General features: G+C 44.6%; 1 protein-coding gene across 1 annotated transcript in view; it reads left to right on the top strand.

Moving 5' to 3' along the window:
• Positions 1–26,626, top strand: part of PARM1 (prostate androgen-regulated mucin-like protein 1) — a 164,835-nt gene that overhangs the window by 102,972 nt on the left and 35,237 nt on the right. Inside the window, exon 3 of the mRNA XM_040327721.1 lies at positions 25,914–25,992. Coding sequence (XP_040183655.1) covers positions 25,914–25,992 — 79 coding nt within the window. The remainder of the gene's footprint in view (positions 1–25,913; positions 25,993–26,626) is intronic.

The raw sequence follows: 26,626 nt of genomic DNA, 5'->3' as shown, positions 1-26,626 counted from the left end.
TCCATACAGACATGGAGCAGTGGTTCGGCCCCACCCCCTCTCTCTCCTCATTGACTAACTGACTCATTGACAGCAGCAGGAGCTAATGTGTCTTAGTCAATTAGGATGGAAAGTCCTGGGCGGCTGAGGCACTCGTGCAACATCGCTGGAAAGAGATAGGCTCAGGTAAGTATTAGGGGAGGCTGAGGGGGACTGCTGCACACAGAAGTCTTTTGATCTTAAAGCCTAGAATGCATTAGGATAAAAAAACCTTCTACCTTTACAATCACTTTAATATAGGGTTCTAAAGTTTGTCGCCATTTCACGGGCACACTCAAATTTAAAGTTTGACATGTTGGGTATCTATTTACTCGTCTTTTATGTTTTACCAAAAGTTTGGGTAGTTGTTTGTTTGCCCTAAAAATAAATTTAGTGTGTTTTTTACTGACATTTTGCATTTCCTAGTCCTTTGAGATAACATCAAGTGACATAAAAGATGATAGCTACCACTATTTTATTCTCTAGGGTGTCTGCTTTCAGAAAATATATAATGGCCCAGATTCACGTACATCGGTGTATCTTTGTGCGGGCGCAGCGCATCTCATATGCGCTACGCCGACGTAACTTGGAGAGGCTCGTACTGTATTCACAAAGCACTCGCCGACAACGTTGCCCCGGCGTAACGTAAATCGGCCGGCGTAAGCCCGCCTAATTCAAAGTAGGTGGAAGGTGGGCGTGTTGTATTATAATGAAGTGTGACCCCATGTAAATGCATGGCCGAACGAACGGCGCATGCGAGCGCATGCTCAGAATCACGTCGAATTTACTCCCTAAGATACGCCGGCTCCATTCATACGAGGTGAACGTAACCTACGCCAAGCCCCATTCACGTACGACTTCCCTCGTTTTCGACGTCCATACCTTAACATGACTCACCCCTGCTTTATGAGGGGTAAGGTTACGCCGGACTTACGCCTTACACAAAGGCGTATCTTACTGCGACGGGCGCAAGTACGTTCGTGAATCGGCGTATCGATCTCATTTACATATACGATGCGCAAATCTACGGAAGCGCCCCTAGCGGCCAGCGTAAATATGCACCCAAGATACGACGGCGTATCTTGCAAAATTCAGGCGTATCTCAGTTCCTGAATAAGCGCATAGATACGACGACGCGCATTTGGACTTACGACGGCGTATCTGGAGATATGCCGTCGTAAGTCCTTTCTGAATCCGGGCCAATGTATGTAGGTCTAAAGATTACAAAAAATACACACACGTTATATATTTTCTGAAAGCAGACACCCTAGAAAATAAAATAGTGGTAGCTACCACTATTATATTCTCTATGGTGTCTATTTTCAGTAAATATATAACGTGTGTGTTCTTTTTGCAATCTTCAGACCTAAATCGTTTTTTAAAGCAAAAATGGCTCTGGCAGTGAAAGGGTTAAATGCAGGCACTATACCATATTCCTTTATTTTTGAATTTTTCCTAGACCTACTATAGAATTATAGAATCCGTTTTCTTGACCTGCTCTCAATCCTGGCTGTGTCTCCAGATAAGTGTTGTGGTTATTAAAATTCTTTATGAAGAAACATGAAGTGACTGATGTAGTGTGCCGCTACAAAGGCAGACAGATGACAAATGAGAAGCAAACAAGGTCAGCTGTACTAACATATGATATCAGTCAGCCAGTCACACAGACTTCACAGACTTCAATAAGAGCGCTCACACTGTACTGGCAGAACAAGGGCAGCTGGTTGTACTGTCTGGAGCCCAGCCCTTCCCGTATACACTGATCAATGTGAGAATAAACAATAGAATAGATTTTTGATATTAAATATGGGGACATCCTTCTGACCATGCCCATGTTTATTGGGGGTGGAGAGGGGGACATGAAGCACGCTACATTACATGTTTGGTGTGGCCATGTTGTGCTATTAGTGGGAGGGCTTAAGGGGGTATGGTTTAACCCCTTTGTGCCTAAATATAAAGCAAATCTTAATGCCTAAGCACAATTTTGCAACTTTGACATGTGTTAGTGTCACAATCATGGGCGTAGCATAAGGGGTTGCAGGGGTCACAATCGCCCCTGCAGCCTCCCTGTCATCAGGAGAAAGAAAGGGAAGCGGCGCCTTCTGAGCGTAGTAAATAAGTAATTTATTAGAGATGTTAAAAACATAAAAGTAATGTACTCACAAAAGGAGCTACATGACAGGCTTCATATGAAAGTTTTTCTTTTTTTTTTAGATTTAAGCTTTTTTTTTATTTAAAACAAAATAATAATACATGTACAAATGGTACAACTGAACATACAATATACAATAATACAGTACATACTATTGAGCCTCCCCTTTTAACCTTAGTCATCACAGCCTTACTTCCCACCCCTCCTCCTGGTTATCCGGGAGAGACAACGACCCCACCCAAAACAATACATCAAAATGTTCGCAATGGCCTCTGTAATATTTGCCCTTACCCTCCTTACATCTCTACCCTGGAATCCAAAAAGGATTTCCAGGAAGTCCATGTTTTTAAGTATCTTTCCTGTTGGTGTCGTGCTGTCAATACTAGTTCTTCTAACTTACTAATTTCCTTCACTTTATTTATCCACATCTCTATAGTTGGTGGGACTGATGACTTCCACTTCTTTGTTATGCATGCTTTTGCCGCATCTAATAAGTGGCATATGCTTGTCTCCCTATAAGCTTTCTCTGGGATTTGGTTCATATGTAAAAGATAGAATTCTAGATTTTCAGGTATCTCATATTCTGAGCAGAACTGGAGGGCCCTTTTGATCTCTGACCAGAAGCGCTTTAACAGGGGACAATCCCAGAATATATGAAGCATCGTCCCTTTGCTTACCTGGCACCTCCAGCATTTGTCTGACACCTCTGGAAAGATTTTATTTAATTTTTCTGGTGTCCTATACCACCTTGCAAAGATCTTATAATTTGTCTCTTGGGTTCTCGCGCAAATTGATGTTTCATGCGTTCGTTTATATAGACGTTGTCGTTGTTCCGTATTAAATGTGTTTTTTAGTTCCTGTTCCCAGTCTTGGACACACTTCGGAGGGCAACTCCCTGATTGCGCTAGTAGTTCGTAACTCATTGATAGGGTGTGTTTCAGTATTCCCCTCTCACTACACATTTTCTCAAATCTCTTAAGTGGTCTCTCAAAAACCCCTGGATTTGGTAATGTATTCAGGAAGTGAACCATCTGGAGTGCGTTCCAAACCTTTAGGCAGAATACGTTCCCTTGTTCCATCAGGTCGGCTATTGTAACCCATTTTCCCATTCGGATATAATTAAATACCTGTATACATTCTCTATCTCTTAAATGTCGGAAAGCGCCCTCTTGGTATCCCATCGGGAACAAAGGGTTACCTATCACCGGGTATAGTGGGGAGGTCCTAGGGTCAATACCAATCATAGAAAATGCTGCTGCACATATCTTCACTGTATTTCCCCATATCGGGTTCTTATTTGTTTCTTTAGGCAGTGCAGCAAACCACCATGGCGCCCTTTCTAATGGTATTTTAGATTGTGACTGTTCAATTTGTACCCATAATTTTATACTTGAGTGCCTATTCCAATCTACTAATCTATTTAGGTGTACAGCATAATAGTATTTCCTTATATCTGGGACCCCCAGTCCTCCCTGTTGCTTAGTATACATTAATTGTTTCCTTTGTATCCTTGGGTTTTTATGTGCCCACACAAACTCAAAGATAACTCTCTGACATTGTTTGAAATTCTGCACTGGGATATGTATTGGTAGTGTTTGTAGTAAGTAGAGGATTTTCGGAAGTATATTCATCTTAACGATGTTGCATCGTCCAACCAAGTATGGAACCCTTGGTTCCATTTGTCAAGTAACAACTTCACCTTTTGCAGTAGTGGTGGGAAATTTAAGTCAAAGATCTTGTCCACTTTCCCTGGTAATTGTATACCCAGATATGTCAATGCTCTATCTGTCCACTTGAACTTATATGTTTGTTTTAGGTATGTTATAGATGTTTGTGGGACATTAACTCCCATTGCTTCTGATTTATTGAAATTGATACTAAGGTTCGAGAGAGATCCATATTTCTCAAATTCCCTCATCAAATTCGGGATTGAGATCAACGGATTAGTGAGGGTAAACAACATGTCATCTGCATAGGCTGTAATTTTGCAATGGTTTTTCCCTATTTGTATTCCTGAAACATCCCGATTTTGGCGCACTATGCTCAGAAATGGCTCTAATGACAGGGCGAAGAGGAGTGGGGACAGAGGGCAGCCCTGTCTAGTCCCGTTCGAGATCTGTAGGGGCTCTGACAGTATTCCGTTGGCCCGTACCTGGGCCGTTAGCCCTGAGTACATAGAGAATATCCATTTTATTATTTTGTTTCCAAAGCCTCCATATTGTAAGACTGCCCTCATGAAACTCCAATTCACCCTGTCAAAGGCCTTCTCTGCGTCTGTATTCAGGAACACGCATTGCGTCTGAGTTGTGTTTGCTATCTGTACCAGGTTGATGGCTTTAATAGTATTATCGCGTGCCTCCCGCGTAGGAACAAATCCCACCTGGTCCAGATGTATCAGATCTGGGATATGCTGTTGTATCCTGTTTGCTAGCACCTTAGCAAAGATCTTGACATCTAAGTTTAGTAGGGAAATCGGCCGGTAACTTCCGCATAGGCCCAGATCTTTCCCCTCTTTTGGTATCACCGAGATATAGGCTAATAAGGTTTCTTTCGTTAGATTAGCAGCTGTCCCCAACGCATTGAATAATTTAGTCATATATTTCGATATCGAGGGGAACAGGATTTTATAGTATTGACCCGTATAGCCGTCAGGTCCCGGGGCTTTACCCATTTTTATTGAGCTTACTGCCACTTTTAATTCCTCTTCTGCTATGGGGGCATCTAACCTCTCTTTGTCTGATTCTGATAGTTTTGGAATATCTGATTCCGTGAGGTACCGATCAATCTGGTCTTGGGTCGGGAGTTTACTCTGTATATTATAAAGAGAGCAGTAATATTCTTGAAACTCTTTTGCTATATCATTTGGCTTAGTAACCTTTGGTTTCTTTGGTGGCTTAATCTGTGGAATATAATTGCTCATTTTCTGTTCTCTTAATAATCTAGCAAGTCCTTTCCCGCATTTGTCACCTGATTCATATGCAAACTTTTTACATCTCTGTATTGCTGCTTTTGCTTTATAGTACAGAAGGTCAGTAATTTCCGTTCTTTTCCTCACCATCTCTTCCTCTACTATAGTTGATCTTGTTTGCTTATGTCTACCTTCTAGAGTGACTAATTCTTCCAATAACCTTTTTAATTTTTCCATACGTTTCCTCTTTATTCTAGATCCATGTTTGATTAACACACCTCTGATGACCGCCTTATGTGCTTCCCAGACAATTCCCGGGTCGCACTCTGGGGTATCATTAGTGCCAAAGTAAAACTCCAATTCTTTGTTTATGTCTTCTAAGACCTTTTTATCTTGCAGAAGACTTTCATTTAATCTCCATTGGTTTGGAAGTCTTTTATCTCATATTCCAGGAAAATCGGTGCATGATCTGACCATGTAATGGGTCCTATTTTGGCCGATCGTACTGAATGCAGTTGAGCATGTGGAATTAAGAAAAGGTCTATACGAGAGTATATTTTATGTGGGACGGAATAGAACGTATAGTCTTTTTCTTTATTGTGTAGCAGCCTCCATATGTCGATCAACTGATTTTTATGCAAAATTTGAGTTGTACGGTTTCTAACCCCATACGGAATAGAAGACTTTCCGGCTGATGTGTCTTCTTTAGGATCTAGCGGGATATTGAAATCCCCTCCCAGAATCAGGTGACCTTCTGTAAAATCTTGCAGACGCGTAATCATTTTGCCTAGGAAGATTTCCTGTTTTTCATTTGGTGCATATACAGTGGCAAGTGTTACCCCCACTCCTCCTATCCTACCTTTCACAAATATATATCTTCCTTTCGGATCTCTCATAGAGTCTACGTACGTCCATTTAATTCTCCCTGCTATAAGGATAGACACCCCCTTTGACTTAGCCTCCTGGTTTGTCGCGTGGTATACTATTGGATATATTCTAGTCTTTAAAATGGGAGTTTTATCTTCTCTAAAATGTGTTTCCTGTATGTACGCCACGTCTACTCCTAATCTTTGCAGATCCTCCATAAGTACCCTCCTTTTTTCAGGTGTATTTAGTCCCTTCGCGTTCAATGATAATACGTTTAATGCTTCCATCCTATTTTCCTATTTCCACACCTATACTTTATTATGCTTATGTGGGAAAAAGGGCCGACAACGAGAGGAGGGCAGGGGGAGGTGGGTACCAGAGGGGGATGGGGGAGGGGAAGAGAGAAAAAAAAAAAGATAACCCCAACAGAAAAAAAAAAAAAAAAAAAAAAAGGAAAACGAGAAAGAAAGGAAAAAAAACAAAAAAAAAAGGGGGGTATAATCTCCCACCGTAGTCGAGTGGGAGGTCCCCCCTTACTAATATTAGCTACCTTGCTACTAAACACTCACCGTATTAACGGTATTTGAGCGTCGTCCTATGTGTAGGGGCGTGTACCCTGGCTGGCTCCTTTGTTATACCATGTCCTTTATCTTATAGAGATTCAGTACAAAAAGAATAAATAAGGAAAGAAAAAAAAAAAGAATCTCAGGACATAGATATTCCCTTTTGGGAGAGACAAAAAAAAAACAGTTATCCAAAATCGAAAAATTAAGAAAAAAAATTGAAAAATGGAAAGTTTGCAGCTTCGGGCCTCTCCGTAGCCCCTCTATAGTCACCCGGATAGCAATCTGGTGAGGTCACTCTTTTCCCTTTTTTTTTTTCTTTCTCTCCCCTCCTCCCCCAAAGGGGTATCTACAGGAGGGATGGGGGAGACGGGGGCCTCTGTGTTTCAGAGGTGCTTCAGGAGAGGCATACCCCAAAAAAAAAAAAGTCATCACAATTGCCATCACCTGAAGAGGGAGGAGGAGGATCGTGGGTCATGTAGGACACAGGAAATCCATGTCTTTATCTATTTCAAAGCCATAAATCACTCTGAATTTTCTGCTCCTCCCACACTCCCACCCCCTCTCCTTCTCCCTCATCGTCCCCCCCTAGAGAAGACATTAGGCGGGTAAGCTTCTCCCTCGAGAGAAAAAAAAAAAAGAGAAAAAAGGGGGGGGGGCAACTAACTTGGACCAGATGCCAAAAGGCCTCCCCTCCACTGCTGGGGATCCGCTCTCCCCTCCCTCCCTTCCCTTCCTTCCCCCTTGACCTCCACCATCTTGCCTCAAAACAGGGGCAAAAAAAAAAAAAAGAGAAATCCCATTCAAGAAATAAAACATATATATCCTTAACCATAACCATAAACATTTGGTTGTAATTTGCCATATATTATCATACACATAGTCATATACGTTACTTAAACCTTTAGCCTTTACATTTACCCTTTAACTCTCCTTCCACCCCCCTTACTGGAGAGAGAGAAAGAAAAAAACGAAAAAAAACAGACAAGCCAAAAAAAAAAAAAAAGGGGGGAGGGGTGAACTTTGTTCCTTCCCAGCTAGGCATTATCTTCCATATAAACCGGACAGTGGAAAGCCCCAACAAAAAAAAAAAAAGTGCGATGTGCTAACGTTAAGAAAAAAGAAAATTAAAAAATTAAAAAATAAAGTGTGTGTACTGTGAACTATGTCCCCCCGAGGATTCCCTCCCCGTTAGCGCCAAATTACACTCTATTGTACATTGGGACATTGTCCTCCATGTACCACTTATTAAGCGGTCATGTGAAAATTTTAAAGGTTTAAATTAATACACCATGTCTGTGTTATGTTATATAATATGCAGTGCGATAATGTGTGTGTTGTATTATATTGTGTTAATAGTACTTATTGTTTTGTGTCGTGATGTCTGTCATAGTATTTGTGTTTGTGATGTCTACTTACAATTAGTGTCTTAGTGCCCTAAGCAGGAATATGTTTCACATCCCTGAGGTGTCTTAGACCCACACTTAAAAAAAAAAAAAAAAAAAAAAATGCATTAAAGGTGAAAAGGAAAAAGGGAGGGGGCCTCCATAAACCCGTCCCTCTTTCTCCCCTACCATCCCAACCGGTTGCATATCGTTACCCATTATTAGGCCTTCTTTATACTATCCGCCACCCGTACATATTAGGCAACCTAATGAGCAGTTCTTTATCTACTTATTGACTTATTAACATAATGCCATAATCTGCGTACTGGCCTATTGTCCTTAGGTCCTGTACTCTGTCCCATATTCAGATCCCTGGTTCCGACCTCTTTAAGCCATTTTGTATGTCCCCCCCCCAAAGAAAAGGGGGTGAAAGGGTATATCCCTCCCCTCAGTCCAAGCGCCCCCCCCCCCCCAAAAAAAAGGGGGGGATGGACCTTCCATTCCAACTCCAAGGCTAAGGTTAAGAAAAAAAAAAGGGGGAGATAGTAGGGTTCAACCCCATTCTCTTCGGTCCCTCCACTACTCTATCTACTCCTTATTCTGAGCAGGTGTATCTCATTGCCTCAGTCCGGCTGTTCTATGCACGTTTTCATTATTTCCATCTTTATCTGACAGCCGGCTCCTTTCTTCTGTTAGGCCTTTCAGGGGTCACCTGGCCTATTCCCATCCACCTGGGTGTAAATTATTGGGACCTTTCCCTGTCCTTGTCCTGTCCTCGTTTGGGGTCTTCCTCTGCTCCCCATATATGTTATGGGAAATAGCCAATTTGATATCTGAATGGGAGGTGTTCCCAGAAACTGAAACAGGTCCGGAAGTTCTGATGGGGTTTTGAGCATGAACGAAACCGTAGACTTACGGAATGTCACCGCAAGTGGGTATCCCCACCTGTATGTGAACCCCTTTTCTTTGGCTAGGTCCAATATAGGTCGCAGGCATGCTCTTCGTTGTAGTGTGGCCCAGGACAGATCAGGAAGAACTTTTATATGTGCACCCTCATGTTCTATGTCTCCCAAGTCCCAAGCCATCCTCAAAATCATTTCTTTCTGCTGGTATCTATACAGTCGGCAGATTATGTCCCTTGGTCTTTCTAAATTAGACGATTTGGGGCCGGGGGCTCTATGCACCCTCTCTATTTCGATCTCCTTCTGCGGTGATTTTAATATAGCCTCAAAGATCACTTTGATTTTATTGTCCAAGTCCTCATTGTCTGCCACTTCAGGTACACCCCGCAACCGTAAATTACACCTACGGCTCCTATCCTCTAAGACCTCCATCTGTAGTTGTAAGTCAATGATTGTTTGTGTTACCCACTCTACTTCAGTGTCCTGTTTTGCTTCCATTACTTTCTCAATAGCCCCCACTCTTTGCTCTATAGAGACTATTGTGTCCTCTCTCAGCATCACCTTCTCTGTCAGCGTGTTTAAATCGTGTCTTACCGCCTGTAGTTCCTGGCGCTGTGTCTCTTCCACCCGCAGTATCAATACCTTGATCTCCTGCCGAGTAGGTAGTTTCTCGATATCCTGACGAGTGGGGAGAGCTGCCAGCATAGCTTTTATCTCCGCGATCTCTGTAGTCTCCATCTCCTCGGTTCCCACCTTTAAAGCGTCCGTCGAGGTCTTTATACTTGCCGGCGTCTGTGTTTGGGGGCTCCCTACACCGGAAGATCTCCGCTGCGAAGCTGACCTCCCCCTGCTGACGTAACACTCGCTTCCCCGTCCTCGGGCACCTCTGTTAACAGACCCACTCGCTGTTATGAGCACAGGGGACGCTGATGTGAAGTAGCGCTGGATGTCTCCCTGTTTGCTTTTTGCTGCGCTGCTTGCTATAGTGTCGGCAGCCAGGTCTGCCTTCTTTGACTCTGCTCGCGTTATACGTCTACGACCACTATGCATACCGTGCTGTAGTGCTTCATCTGCCGCCAAGAACACACCGTTGGTCGCTAGAGTGGGGTAAGGTGCATGCTAGATTACCGGGCTCATGCTATGTTCCTCATGGGGATATGGAGAAGGCCCGGAGCTCCAAACCAACGTGTCTCTCACACCGCCATTCTCAAGCCACGCCCCGGACCGGAAAGTTTTTCATCCGTTCTGATCCCGGAGATGGCTGTAGTAACTTGATGTCCGATGGACTGGATCGCCGCAGCTCCTTGCCTCTGTTAGCAGCGACGGGGGAGACCGAACGCTCTCGGAGCAATGGAGAAGGAAGACAAAGTTCCCGAGCAAACAGCCGGGGATGACGTCACTTCCGGGTCAGGGATCAGCGGGAGGATGCACGCGTTCGAAGCATGCATGCTTCCTTATCAGGCTCTATGGGGGCCATCTTGCAACTGGGAAGAATATCAACTAGCCGGACACTCTCCTATTGGTTAACCTTGTGGCCATGGAAACAGATGCAATCAATGACAATAGTGGCCATAGGTATACTGCAATACAGTACAACTGTGCAGAGTACTACTGCAGCTACACTGGGAACAATATTATTAATAATGGAAAATTGATTATCAATAAAAAGTGGATTATTAATATAAAATTATTTAAAATATATATAAAAAGATTATTATAGAATTAATATGTAAATAATCATAATTCGGTACTGCGTAGCTTTAACTGACAATTGCCCTGTCGTGCGACGTGGCTCCCAATCAAAATGTATGTCCTTTTTTCCCACAAATAGAGCTTTCTTTTGGTGTTATTTGATCACCTCCTGCGGTTTTTATTTTTTGCGCTATAAACAAAAATACAGTGACAATTTTTGAAAAATTTCAATATGTTTTACTTTTTGCTATAATAAATATCCCCCAAAAATCTATAAAAAAATTATAATTTTTTCCTCAGTTTAGGCCGATATGTAAAATCGCAATAAGCGTATATTGATTGGTTTGCGCAAAAGTTATAGCGTCTACAAAATAGGGGATAGATTTATTGCATTTTTTATTATTTCTATTTTTTTACTAGTAATGGCGGCGATCTGTGATTTTTATTGTGACCGTGACATTGCGATGGACATATCGGACACTTTTGACACATTTTTAAGACTATTCACATTTATACAACGATTAGTGCTATAAAACTGCGCCGATTACTGTATAAATGTGACTGGCAAGGAAGGGGTTAACACTAGGGGGCGCTGAAGGGGTTAATATGTTCCCTAGTGTGTGATTCTAACTGTAGGGGGGGACCGATGTGTGTTCCTCTGTACTGGGAACACACACATCGGTCTCCTCACCTGACAGGACCATGGATCTGTGTGTGTTTACACACACAGATCCACAGTCCTGCCGTGATTGCGGGCAATCGCGGGTGCCCGGCGGACATCGCGGCCGCCGGGCATGCTCACCGGGTTACGCGCGATGCCGCAGGCGTGCGCCCCCATACTTAACCACTTCCCTACCGACCATTATCATATAACCTCCACAGATGGGATCTCCCATCCTGGGTGGACGTCATATGATGCTGCAGCTCACTCCAAGCTCATTGAGCCTGAATTGACTGGGACACAGGCACATGCAGCCATTTTAGCTGAGCACAGTGAGATTTAGGAATCAGATCAGGCTGACTCTGGGACCCAAAGCGCTAATGGCACAGATGCAAATGGGGCTGCTCAACCCACACTGGCAGATATCCTCAGGGCTGTCAATCTAGGCAATGCCTTAGTGAATACCATGCGGGAAGAATTGTCGCTGCTGCAACAGGATTTACAAAAAATGAGAGAACGCACCACGGCCGTGGAGAGCAGGGTGAGTGAAATAGAAGATCATTTGACACCCATAGAATGAGAAGCCAAAGCTGCCTATCAACTGGCGAGGGAGGCCACTGACAGGGCTGAGGATTTTGAGAAGCGCCTCAGGAGAAATAATATACGCATTGTGGGACTCCCTGAAAAGGTGGAGGGCAGGGACCCCACAACATATGAAGAGGGGTGGCTGCTGGACATATTTGGGAAAAATACGTTCTATCCCCTATTTGCTGTGGAGCGTGCTCATAGAGTGCCACCTCGTCCACCACCACCTGGAGGGCCTCCCAGGCCAATGCTGGCAAAACTGCTGCACTACAGAGATAGAGAAACAGTGCTACGCCAGGCAAGAGAGCGGGCTAACATACAGCATAATGGAGCCAGAGTGTCCTTTTATCCTGACTTCTCGGCGGAGGTGCAGAGACGCAGGGCAAAGTTCTTTGATGTGAAATGCCGGCTTAGGCAGTTGCAGCTACCTTATGCCATGTTGTACCTGGCCAAGCTGCGGGTGATTGTGAATGGGCAGGTGCAATTCTTTGAGTCGGCCAAGGATGCAGCTAACTGGCTCGACCGGAATGAGCAGGCCCTGAGACGGCGAGGACAAGATGGCGGGGAGGAAGGATAGTGGTGCCCTAGCCCATGGAGGGCTCCCAAACCGGCCATGAAAAATTATGGAGCCGTGTTGTGGTGAGGAGAATTTGTAATACTTTTACCCAGATGACCCCTGGCTGAGGGATATTTTACTGCAACAGATCAAGACGAGAGCTTCTGAAATTGTAAGAGTGGATTTACAATATCTGACTTGTTGTGCCCCCCCCCCCAGGTTGGCAGGGATCGGCACTGAACAGTTAGTGAGGTCAGCGGTTTGCGTCCTTTTTTTTCTTTTCTGTTTTTTGATGGGTGGTTCTCCAGCACTAATTTTGCAGCGGTCAGCATGAACAGCCAATGTGCATTCCTTCTGGAATTTTCCAAGGACTAAATGATCAACAGAGTCTTAGGACTGATAGGGGTACACTTGCCTACTATTATATTTTATTTTGGTGAATGGCGGAGGTCCCTATAGTATCGTGGAATGTGAGAGGACTTCACTCCCCACTTAAGAGGACAATGATACGTATGTGCCTTAAAAAATTTCACCCAGGGATTTTTTGCTTCCAGGAAACACATCTGACGGTGGACACTGTGAGCTGTCTACGGTATAATTGGGTGACTAAAGCGTACCACTCCACTCATACCTTCTATTCTAGGGGGGTGAGTGTCTTGGTTCATGGCTCCTTGGACTATCAGGAGCTGGACAGTAACTATGCCCCCGAGGGGCGCTATGTGTTTCTTCATTGCAGGTTGGGTGCTTTAACGTGTATACTTGCATGTGTGTATGTGCCCCCCCCTTTCACGGCAGCGGTGCTGAGGGTCTTGATCTCCTATGTGGATGGCAGGCTGGAGGTGCCGCTGCTGGTGATTGGAGACTTCAGTTGTTTGGACCCCACGCTGGATAGACATCCGGCCATAGGAGCCTCTGCCCTCCCCAGGGGAACCCCCCCTGGCGTGGTTGTTGCAAGAGGTGGGCTGGATGGATGTCTGGCGACACCGGAACCCGGGGGTTAGACAAAATACATGTTTTTCTAAGTCCCATGGTAGTTTGTCTAGGATTGACCTGGGGGTGCGAAACGCACGCATGCTCCAGTACGTATCCAAAATGGAACATAGGCCCCGTAGTGTATGTGATCATTCCCCATTAATAGTGTATTTGGTGGTCTCCCAGCCCACTGAGCTCCCTAGAGCCCCTTGGAAATGTAATGCTTTCTGGTTGAAGTTATTTGAGTCCCCTGAAGCCATAGAAGAGAGCGTGTGTGGGTTTTTCATTAACCAGGACCTGGAGGGTTCTTGTATGCAACAGTGGGAAGCCTTTAAAATGTTTTTGAGAGGGATTTTGATAACAGAAATTGCCCAGGTTAAAAAGGCCTCATCTGCCTTTGTGGCGGAGTTAGAAGAGAGGGTGGAAGATCTGGAGCGGCAATATGTTCTGGATCCCTCTGACTCGGCCAGGAAGGAGTGGCAGGCCGCTCAGTCTGCTTATGAGCGGGTGCTTTCCTCCCAGGCCAAAAAAAAATGTTTTTTCACCAAGCAGGCATTCTTTGAGGAGGGGGAGAAAACAGGACGTATACTGGCACGAATAGCAAACTCACAGCAGAGGTCCTCTACCATAAGGGCAATAAAATCCAAAGCTGGGCCCACTGTCAACTCACCCGAACTTATTATGCAGGAGTTAGCTGGGTTCTATGAGGAGTTGTACTGCCCTGGCACTGCCTATACAGGGGCGGATCTGGAGCAGTATCTGAATGGTTTGACATTTCCTAGACTAACTGCAGAGCAGAGGATGGGGTTGGATGCACCCCTCACAGTAGAGGAACTTCAGGAGGCGGTGGGACTGTTCCCTAATTGTAAGGCACCGGGGGAGGATGGGATCCCCATGGAAGTATAGAAGCAACATGCTGCTGTCTTGCTGCCGCGTTTGCTCCAGGTGTTTAACACAGCTCTGGGGGCTGGAGAGCTTCCGCCCTCCATGGCAAAAACGAATATTGTACTGCTCCTTAAACCGGGCAAGGATCCAGTTGACCTAGGTTCTTACAGGCCAATCTCATTGCTGCAATGTGACATAAAGATCCTGGCGAAGGTGCTAGCACTGCGGTTGAATACTGTTATAACTTCCCTTATACATGGCGATCAGACAGGGTTTATGCCGAATAAATCCACTGCCATTAATCTGCGGCAGTTATTTTTGAATATGCAATCCGACGCGGAGAATATATGAAGCAGGGCTTTGACAGTATTGACTGGAATTACTTGTGGGCAGTGCTGGTGCGATTCGGGTTCGGTGACACTTATATAGCGTGGGTACGCCTACTTTACAGTCGGCCGGAGGCTGCTATCAGGGCCTTCAGGTGTCTGTCCCATGGCTTTGCGCTGGGGAGGGGGACGAGGCAAGGCTACCCGCTGTCCCCTCTCCTCTTCGCATTAGCTATTAAACCCCTGGCTATAGAGATTAGAGCTAATCCAAGCATTGTGGGGTTTTGCTATGGCGCCCTGCAGGAGAAGGTGATGCTTTATGCGGAGGACACCTTGCTTATGCTGGGGGATACTGACACGTCCCTGCGGGAGGCCATGGCAACAATTATGAGGTTTGGAGTGTACTCTGGCCTACAGATCAACTGGTCAAAATCTGCCCTATTGCTGTTGGATGGGGAGGCCACACAAACGGTGACCTCGTCCTGCCCAATACCTGTCACGGCCTCCTTTAAATACCTAGGGATTCATGTGACGGCCAACCCGAGAGATTTTAGCCACTTGAACATTTCCCCCCTGCTCCAGAGGTTTAGAGAACGGGTCAAATCGTGGAACAATCTCTGCATCTCGGTGGCAGGCTAGGTGAACCCGGTGATGATGATTCTAATGCTGCAATTGCTTTACTGTCTTCACAATGCCCCGGTGGTGATCCCTCTAAAAAATTTCCGAATAGTGAATTCCATCTTCCGATCTTTGATATGGAAGAATAAGCCGCCCAGGATTAAATAGGAGCATCTTCAGAGGCCCAAAGACAACGGCGGGTTGGCACTGCCCAACCCGTAGTTGTACTACCTGGCGGCTTAGTTGCAACACCTGGTGGGGTGCTTCGGGAGTGAGCCGGCTGGCTCCTCTCAGGCGCTAATGCTCCACACGGTGGGTGATGGGCCCATCCCCATGGCACTGGAAGCTTTGGCTTTTGCCAAACCGAATAAGAAATATCCTACGTACAATCTCATACAAAAAGTGTGGAATAAATGCAAGTATATTCAACAGGCTGATGGATACACTGAATATAGCCCCCTATGGCTTAATGATACATACACAGAGCTAGCTAAACTACAGATAGGGACTGGGTGGAAACCATATGGGATCACGCATATCAAACACGTTTTTAAACATGGAAGGCTTAGACCGTTTGCAGATCTGCGGACGGAATATGGACTTTCGTCCTCAATGCTCTTTCAGTACCTGCAGCTCCAGCACGCAGTAAGGGCTCAGAGTAGGTCTTCTGAGTGGCATTTGTCGCCAACCCTGGTATTCAGTCTCATTGGGGATGCTGTGTCTTCGAAGGGATTTATCTCTCAATGCTACGCCATCCTATTACAGAACTTCTTGGGGCAGCATCCAATACTGGTGAGGGAAAAATGGGAGAGGGACGTGGGCCAAATGGATGGAGAACAGTGGGAAGAGATATTTCAAGGGGTGAGCATTTGTTCACAGAATGTGGCCCAGCGGCTCACTTAATTATATATCATATTTAGGGTATATTATACACTGCATAAATTGCAGTTGATGGGGATGCAGAATGAAGATACATGCACTAGATGTAAGCATGACCATGGAGATCTTATCCACCTCCTGTGGAGATGCCCCAAATGCATAAATACTGGACCGAGGTGGTGAGTACTGTCAACTTGGTATTTGGGGTATCTATACCTGTGGACCCCAGGGTATGTCTATTGGGTATATTGGAGGAGTATGTGATAGAGGTGTACACAAGGGAGGCTGTTCATAGAGTGCTATTCCAGGCTAAGAAGTTGATTATATTTTACTGGAAATCAGAGAACCCTCCGACCTCGAGGGAATGGATTGTTAAGATAGGACATATGCTACGTATGGAGAAACTTATCTACCAACACAGGGGGAGTACACGGAAATATGAGAATCTTTGGGCTCCGTGGCTAGATATGCCGGGGCTTTCCCCGGTGAACCTGGTCATGGACAGGTTGTTGGGACTGAATGTGGGATGAGTAACACAGTATGGAAATTTGAGGGTAGTAGAAGTGGTAACATTGTAGTAATAATAACACTGCTGTATTTTGTTTTTGATGGCTGTCTGTATGGTCATGTTGTCTAATGTATCGTTGTCAAACGCTGTATACCACCTTTTCATCGATAAAAAACTTTTTGTTGGATAAAAAAAAGAATTATTGCTCTACATAAAGATGGCCTAGGCTATAAGAAGATTTCCAAGACCCTGAAACTGAGCTGCAGCACAGTGGCTAAGACCATACAGCAGTTTAACAGGACAGGTTCCACTCAGAACAGGCCTCACCATGGTCGACCAAAGAAGTTGAGTGCACGTGCTCAGCGTCATATCCAGAGGTTGTCTTTGGGAAATAGACGTATGACTGCTGCCAGCATTGCAGCAGAGTTTGAAGGGGTGGAGGGTCAACCTGTCAGTGCTCAAACCATACACCGCACACTGCTTCGAATTGGTCTGTACGGCTGTCGTCCCAGAAGGAAGCCTCTTCTAAAGATGATGCACTGTGACATACTATAGCAGGGCATTAGCCCCTCCCTTCGGAGACGGGGCCGCAGGGCAGTATTCCAACATGATAACGACCCCAAACACACCTCCAAGATGACCACTGCCTTGCTAAAGAAGCTGAGGGTAAAGGTGATGGACTGACCAAGCATGTCTCCAGACCTAAACCCTATTGAGCATCTGTGGGACAGCCTCAAATGGAAGGTAAAGAAGCACAAGGTCTCTAACATCCACCAGCTCTGTGATGTCATCATGGAGGAGTGGAAGAGAACTCCAGTGGCAACCTGTGAAGCTCTGGTGAACTCCATGCCCAAGAGGGTTAAGGCAGTGCTGGAAAATAATAGTGGCCACAAAAAATATTGACACTTTGGGCCCAATTTGGACATTTTCACTTAGGGGTGTACTCACTTTTGTTGCCAGCGGATTAGACATTAACTACTTGCCGACCAGCCGCCGCAGGTCGGCTCGGCTGCGCGATATCACATAGCTATACGTCATCTCACGTGCCCGGTGGGCGCGATCACCGCTGGGCACCCGCGATCGCTCATTACAGAGCAAGAACCGAGAGCTGTGTGTGTAAACAGGGGGAGAAATGACGGATCGTCTGTTCATACAATGTATGAACAGCGATCGTTCATTTCCCCTAGTCAGTCCCACCCCCCATTCAGTTAGAACACACACAGGGAACATACTTAACCCTTTCTTCGCCCCCTAGTGTTAACCCCTTCCCTGCCAGTGGCATTTTTATAGTAATCAATGCATTTTTATAGCACTGATCGCTATAAAAATGCAAATGGTCCCAAAAATGTGTCTAAAGTGTCCACTATAAGGTCGCAGTACCTGATAACCGCCATTACTAGTTAAAAAATGTTTTTAATAAAAATACCATAAAACTATCCCCTATTTTGTAAATGCTATAACTTTTGCGCAAACCAATCAATAAACGCGTATTGCGATTTTTTTCCGAAAAATATGTAGAAGAATATGTATTGGATTAAACTGAGGAAAAAAATAGTTTTTTTTTATATATTTTTGGGGGATATTTATTATAGCAAAAAGTAAAAAATGTTCATTTTTTTCAAAACTGTCGCTCTATTTTTGTTTATAGCGCAAAAAATAAAAACCGCAGAGGTGATCAAATACCACCAAAAGAAAGCTCTATTTGTGGGGAAAAAAGGACGCCAATTTTGTTTGGAAGCCACGTCGCACGACAGCGCAATTGTCAGTTAAAGCGACGCAGTGCCGAATCGCAAAAAGGGGCCCGGTCATTGACCAGCATTCTGGTCCGGGGCTGAAGTGGTTAATGGCTGTGTGTTGAGTTATTTTGAGGGGACAACAAATTTACACTGTTATACAAGCTGTACACTCACCACTTTACATTGTAGCAAAGTGTAATTTCTTCACTTTTTTGCCACATAAAATGACACAATAAAATATTTTACTCACTTTTGTGAGATGCTTTATATATATATATTGGGCCAGATTCAGGTACATTGTCGTATCTTTGTGCCGGCGTAGCGCATCTCATATGCGCTACACCGACGTAACATTGAGAGGCAAGCTGAGTATTCACAAAGCACTTGCTCCCATATTTACGCCAGCGTAACATAAATAGGCCGGCGTAAGCCCATCTAATTCAAAGTAGGCAGGTAGTGGGCGTGTTGTATTAAAATTAATCGTGACCCCATGTAAATGCATGGCCGTACGAATGGCACATGCGCGCGCATGCTCAGAATCACGTTGCATATACTCCCTAAGATACAACGGCTCAATGCGTACGACGTGAACGTAACTTACGCCCAGCCCCATTCACGAACGACTTACGTAAACGAAGTAAAATGCGACGGCTGTTCCGACGTTTACGACGTCCATACCTTAACATGACTTACCCCTGCTTTATGAGGGGTAAACTTACGCCGGACGTACACCTTGCGTAAACGGCGTAGATTACTGCGACGGGCGTAAATACGTACGTGAATCGGCGTATCTTGCTCATTTACATATTTGACGCGTAAATCAATGGAAGCGCTTCTAGCGGCCAGTGTAAATATGCACCCAACATACGACGGCGTAGGAGACTTACGTCGGTCGTAGGAAGTCAAAATTCAGGCGTATCTTGTACTGTGAATTAGGCGCATAGATACGACGGCGCATCCGTGGACTTACGCTGGCGTATCATTAGATACATCGGCGCAAGTCTTTGTGAATCCGGGCCACTCTGTTTATAGATACATGTATATCTAAATAAAAATAGACTAAAGTGATAAATCAGGGTCCAGCTATCATTCCTTAGTTCCGTTGTGTTAAAAAATAAATGTTTTTTTTCTTTGTTTGTTTTTTGATTTTTTTTGGTCAACAGCAGTAAATTTGCTTTGATTTTTACTTTTGCTTGTTGCGTTTAATTTTGATTTGTATTATGCTGCGTACACATTATCAGGCTTTTGCCTGACCAAAAGCTCATTGGAATTCCAACAAATTCCATCTGAGTAAAATAGAACATGTTCTATATTTGGAATTCATCGGAATGTTCCGATGGGTCATACACACGGTCGGAATTGCCGATGGAAAAAGTCCGTCTGACTTTTTCCATCAGAAATTTCCGATCGTGTACATGGCATTAGTCAAGTTTATAGCTTTTCTTTAGAAGTAGTACAAAATGCCTTCATGAAACAGACGGCATTTATATGCCATCAAAACACAGATCCAGAAAACACGCCTAGATATGGAATAGGCATACTTACATTTTTCCAACTTGGACCAATGTTACTATGGGAACAAAAGCCTTACCTGGAATTTACCTTTAAAGGAGTTCTCCAAGCTAAAACTTTTAACCCCCGCTCAGCCTATCAGCGGCCGCGACGGGACATTGCTGCGGCCGCTGATAGGCTGAGCGCACTGTGAGTCACCGACCCGCAGGAAGTGGAAGAGACCGGGACCGGAGAACGGGACGGCGATATCGGAACAACGGGGGATCGTAGGCAGGTAAGTGAAAGTTTATTTTGTATAGTTTTACAGCCCGGGCACAGCCGGGGTTAAAAGTTTTAGCTTGGAGAACTCCTTTAAGGATAGTGAGTGGAGTCATGCAGTTCCATCATGTATGCTCCTGTGGCTAGTGTACATCCAGATCAATTAGACTATATCTGTGACATAGACAAACAATTATAAGTGTACAGTTATCCACAGGGTATAATAGATTGATTTGCATGGCTCTGCCCACTAACCTTGCACTGGAAGGGATACAGTTGTGCTCATACATTTTCATATCCTGGCTGAATTTATGATTTCTTGGCCATTTTTCAGAGAATATGAATGATAACACAAAAACATTTCTTTCACTCATGGTTAGTGTTTGGCTGAAGCCATTTATTATCAATCAACAATCATAATCACAACAGAAACTACCCAAGTGAGCCTGATCAAAATGTACATACCCTGGTGATTTTGGCCTGATAACATGCACACAAGTTAACACAAAGGGATTTGAATGGCTATTAAATGTAACCATCCTCACCTGTGATCTGTTTGCTTGTAATTAGTGTGTGTGTATAAAAGGTCAATGCATTTCTGGACTCCTGACAGACCCTTGCATCTTTCATCCAGTGCTCCACTGACATTTCTGGATTCTGAGTCATGGGGAAAGCAAAAGAATTGTCAAAGGATCTGCGGGAAAAGATAGTTGAATTGTATAAAACAGGAAAGGAATATAAAAAGATACCCAAGGAATTGAGAATGCCAAGCAGCAGTGTTCAAACTCTAATCAAGAAGTGGAAAATGAGGGGTTCTGTTGAAACCAAACCACGGTCAGGTAGACAAACTAAAATTTCAGCCACAATTGCCAGGAAAATTGTTCGGGATGCAAGGAAAAACGCACAAATAACTTCAGGTGAAATACAGGACTCTGAAAACATGTGGTGTGGTGGCTGTTTCAAGATGCACAATAAGGAGGCACTTGAAGAAAGATGGGCCGCATGGTCGAGTCGCCAGAAGAAAACCATTACTACGCAAATGCCATAAAGTATCCCACTTACAATACACCAAACAGCACAGAGACAAGCCTCAAAACCTTCTCGCACAAAGTCATTTGTAGTGATAAGACCTAAATTTAGCTTTTTGGCCAAAACCATAAACACTACTGTATCGCTCACCCCCGAAGGAGCCGCTGGTTGATTTTGGGATCAGCCTGCTAAGTTACCCTGGTGGTGTCTAGGGGTGCAATTGTGAGAACAGTGGTAGTGAGCGAAGGTCCAAACAGCCAATAAAAGTGTTTTCAATGCTTTATTGCCCAGGCCAAACACGGCCAACATCAACACGTATTAGGAAGGTCAAGGTTGATGAAGGAAAGAGAAGAGAACCTTGCGTTATCAGGCCTGGATGTTGAATGGAGCAATCAATACTGCTCTGTATAGTACCAATTGTAGTAACTCGTCGCCACTCTGCTCGCAGTGGGTAAAGTGCCCCGGACAGACCCCTATAATAGGCCTGGCAGCCGAAGCGTCACTCTGAACTAGCTGGGAGGAACGAGTCTCTCTCACAGACCCAGCTCTAGGGCCTCTGCCACAGGCCAGTTTCAAAAAAGGACTTAGGTGAATAAAGAGAGTGAATCCTCCCAGTTGACTTTTCCTATATGGGCCCCCCGGATGACAGCAAGCATACCTGTCAGTGGTCCGGATGCCCGATCCCAGACTGGGATCCTCTCAACAAGTCATGGGACCCAGTGGAAGACTGGGGTCCCTTTTCTCCTCAGGATGAGGTTCGGTGCAGCTGTCAGCTTTGGCCAGGTGGGCCGCGCTGGCGGGTCCATGGATGCGCGTACCCTGAAGGTGGATACCGCACCTGGAACGGGGACCCCGTGAAGATTTTTCAACACATGTATGTGTCACAGATATACTCTCCCCCAGCATGCCCCGTGAGGGAAAACTCCTCCAATTGGCTGCTGGGGAAAACTTGCTCTGCCAGAACCCCTCTGGCGCCAACTGCCGGCAAGGGGTGGCATCGCACCCCTTGACCACAGACTGACCCAGTGGACATTTCTGGGATGACAGAAGTCCCAAATTTAGACAAACACGAATGGGAGCAAAGTAACTCTCCCATTCCCACTAACTTTAGCATAGCGCCCATGCTGATGTTTTGGAGATGTGTGAGCTACAAAGGCACAGGAAATTGGGTCAAAATTGATGACAAGAACATTTGCATTCATCAGCCAGGAAGCTGCACATGGGATGTACTTGCACATTCCAACATGACAAGGATCCAAAACACAAGGTCAAGTCGACCTGTCATTGGCTACAGCAAAAATAAAGTGAAGGTTCTGGAGTGGCCATCTCAGTCTCCTGACCTCAATATCATTGAGCCACTCTGGGGAGATCTCACACGTGCAGTTCATGCAAGACAACTCAAGAATTTACAGGAACTGGAGGCTTTTTGCCAAGAGGAATGGGCAGCTTTACCATCTGAGAAGATAAAGACCCTCGTCCACAAATACCACAAAAGACTTCAAGCTGTCATTGATGTTAGAGGGGGCAATACACAGTATTAAGAACGGGGGTTATGATTTAAAAAGAGTAAACATTGTTGATTGATAACTTCAGTCAAACACTAATAATGAGTGAAAGAAAAGAGTGTTATCATTCATATTCTCTGAAAACTGGACAAGAAATCATAAGTTCTGCCAGGGTATGTAAACTTATGAGCACAACTGTATGTTTTAAGAACCATGCTGTACCGTACTTGCTACTGTTTTGGTTGCGTGGGGAAATGTGTTCACAGCCTGTTATACATGAGATAGTAGCCATACAGTATACAGTATATCGATGGGGAAAAAAATTCAGGGAGTAGCTGCCAATATAATCTTTCAGGAAAATGTGTCATTGAGTAAATATGGTAGTTACTAAGATGTGTCATGTATCGCTGATAAGTGTACTGGAGCTGACCACAATTTCATAGCCGCCCAATTCAAACATATGACGGGTATGAATTAGCAGGTAAATAAGGTCAGCAGAAGTATTGAGCTTTAAAGCTGATGTTTAATCTTCTTAGAATTGCCTTCCCTGGTTCCCCCCCCCCTTTCCATTTTTAATACGCACCTTATTTTTGACCTACTTACACCATCATTTGTGTCTTTGTGCTTCTCTGTGCCATACAGACAGATCATGGCTGGTGGACGGAGCAAACAGGGTGCTGTACAGTGGTGGCTCGTCCATAAGGGGTGCACGGGCACCGCTCTCCCCATCCATGCGTCCGGCCACCTAATCTACATACAGGGAGCCGGACCATGGATTCCAGTGGGGGGGGTGTTTTTTTGAAGCACGTGATTAGAGCCAGAGGTTCTAATAGGCCGGCAAGGAGGAGACGCATGCCGGGACACGTAGGAGACGCATCCCGGGACATCGAGATACTGAGGGGGGAAGCCGCCGCCTGTCAGCACAGGGTGAGTGAGCTGGCGACGGGAAGGGGGGAGGGTGAGGCTGTGGTGCAGGCTGGAGCTACGGGGGGGGGGGGGGGTGTCAGGTCTGTCTGCCGCCCTCCCCGACTGATGAAGCACCAACCGCCAACATCCTGCCTCAGTACTCCTATCAAGAACCTTCAGTCCTCATACAAGCAGTAGGGTGGCTCCTGTAAAGGAGTTATAGATATATAAAAATTCCTCGAGGGGTGGATGTCAGTCTGGAGGAGTGGGCATTCCTTGGCAGGATGCATTAGCATGCAGACCACCCTATATAGGTAATACTCACATGAAATGCTGAGCCTCCATAATATTAAAAACTATGAGTAAAATTAATGAGGTGGGCCAGGGACAGTTAGGCTGGGGAGGAAAAAGACAAATCAGATGATGCTAAGCCGTCCTTCAACCTGAACATTAATATTTTATGCTACACTTAGTCGGGTGCCCTCTGGTGTTTCCTTGTCTTTACCTGACTTACTACAGCTTCTAATGCACACTATAATGCCGCGTACACACCATCACTTTATGTGATGAAAAAAAAACGAAGTTTTAAATCATGAAATAAAACAACGTTTTTGAAACTTCATTTTCAAAAACGACGTTGCCTACACACCATCGTTTTTTCAAAATGTTCTAGCAAAGCGAGGTTATGTTCAGCACTCTTTTCCATTGAAGCTAGCTTCATAACTTGCTTCTGAGCATGCACGGGTTTAAAAACGTCGTTTTAAACGTCGTTTTGCCCACACACTATCATTTTAATTGACACAAAAAACGACGTTTTGAAAAACGACACAAAAAATTGAAGCATGCTTCCATTTTTTTTTGTCGTTTTTCACAAGACATAAAACAACGTTTTCCCCCACACACGGTCATTTTAATTGACGTTTTTCAAAACTTCGGTTTTTTTTCATCACATAAAGTGATGGTGTGTACGCGGCATTAGAAGCTCACAGTGTTCAGTGAAATCAGAATAACCCATTTCAGTAGAGCAGAAGATCCTGAAAACCTGGTCAAGGCTGAAGGTAAGGCTGGAGTTCAGCTTTAAAAAATACATATAGCCTATTGTAGGTCTTTGGGCATACTAAAGTAGTGCAAATATAGGAAAAAACCTGGAGAAAGTTATATAATGTATGATATATTGAGTATGCACTCAGGTACATTTTATTCTATGCTTTCAGTTTACTTAAAGTGATTGTAAAGTCTCCTTTTTTTCCTATAAAAATAACAAACATGTTATACTTACCTGCTCTGTTGGAGTGGATTTGCACAGAGCAGCCCAGATCTTCCTCTTCTTGTGTCCCTCTTGCTCCTGGCTCCTCCCTCTTGTTCAGTGCCCCCACGGCAAGCAGCTTGCTATGGGGGCACCCGTGCCGAGTCACAGCTCCCTGTGTCCATTCAGACACGGAGCCCCGACCCGGCGCTGCCCCATCTCTCTCATGATTGGCTAGCTGACTTTGATTGACAGCAGCGGCAGCCGATGGCGCCGCTGCTGTGCCTTAGCCAATCAGGAAGGGAGAATCTCGGACAGCTGAGACACTCGTAGGCATCGCTGGATGTAGAGGGACCTCAGGTAAGTATGAGGGGAGCTGCTGCACACAGAAGGCTTTTTATTAATGCATGGACTGCATTAGATTAAAAACCTTCTGCCTTTACAGTAAAATCAGTCTGTATATGCAGTAAAGCTCGCTTGTTATACTTACTGTGGAACCTAAGGGGTTAATCCTATGCAGGCTGTTTGATCCTGGGTTCTCTGATCCTCTCTTTCTTCCACTGTCCCCAATCTATCGGCTGATAGAACAGACGCTAGGGGACAAGCTGCACATGCTCAGTTTGGTGTGTATTGCTAGAGAGTTTTTTCGTTTAAAATGCTTGTAAAATCCTATAATCTACTCTATTACAGTAGTATATCATGTACTATGTGTGTGTTTCTGTAATATAATTGCGGGGAAGAGAGCTCCGGCTGGTCATAAAAACGTAGAGTGGCGCTATAACTAAGGTAGTTGGCACAATTATATTACAGAAACACACACATTGTACATTATATACTACTGTAATATAGTGGATTATAGGATTTTGCAAGCATTTTAACTCAGTTCACACTGGGGATTCCTGTCAGGCAGGGAGAGAGAAGTGGAGAAAACAGCATATTACAAGACCTACCTCAAAAATGAGCCCTACTGTGTCTTTTGTTGCCAAAATGAATATAAGGCCCTGGCTTATTTTCGGGGAAACACGGTAGAAGCCAATCAGAAACCATCTCTGGAGTAGTCCAGAGATGGTTTCTGATTGGCTTCTATGAATTACTGTATTTAGTACTTTGTCTCAGGGAATAGGCTGCTAGTTTAGTTAATCATGGTGCTTTTTGGATATTTTGCCTACATTGTATATTTTCTCAACATTACAGTAACTATTATATTTAAAGTTTTCAATTCTTTTATTTATTTTTTTCTACAGGAAGTGTGGCAGCAATTACAGTAGTTGTCATTGCCCTTGTATTATTAATATTTGGAGGAGCAGCTTTCTGGAAAATTAGGTAAGTACATGTATATGGGATATTTTTAAAATATTTTGTTAAAAACACAGGTATTGCTTAGCCTTGTCTGCTTGAAGCCAATGAAAGTGGAAATCAGTAGTGTTCCACAGTGTGATTTACTATCAATCTGTAAAGTACTTTAAATGATGAGCTAACATCAATGGTACATTTTCCAGTGTACTCAGACTAAATTAATAAATGAATAAATCAAGTGCTGCGCTGTCCCTCAAATCCTCAAAAATCAAGTGAATATGTGAAAACACCCTCAAATAAGTATATATAAAAACCATAATTCATATACATGTGTATCGGAATGGTGTGTGTCTGCCGCTAGTTCTCTCCCTAGACCCACATATACATGCGTATCAGAATTCTGTTTGTCTGCCGCCAGTTCTCTCCCTAGACCCACATATACATGTGTAGCGGAGCGCTGTGTGTCTGCCGCCAGTTCTCTCCCTAGACCCACATATACATGCGTATCAGAATTCTGTTTGTCTGCCGCCAGTTCTCTCCCTAGACCCACATATACATGTGTAGCGGAGCGCTGTGTGTCTGCCGCCAGTTCTCTCCCTAGACCCACATATACATGTGTAGCGGAGCGCTGTGTGTCTGCCGCCAGTTCTCTCCCTAGACC

The sequence above is a fragment of the Rana temporaria genome, chromosome 1 (genome assembly GCF_905171775.1).
Source record: "Rana temporaria chromosome 1, aRanTem1.1, whole genome shotgun sequence".
Classification (NCBI taxonomy): domain Eukaryota; kingdom Metazoa; phylum Chordata; class Amphibia; order Anura; family Ranidae; genus Rana; species Rana temporaria.
Note: the sequence above shows the minus strand (reverse complement) of the source record. Positions and strands in the feature narration are given on the sequence as shown.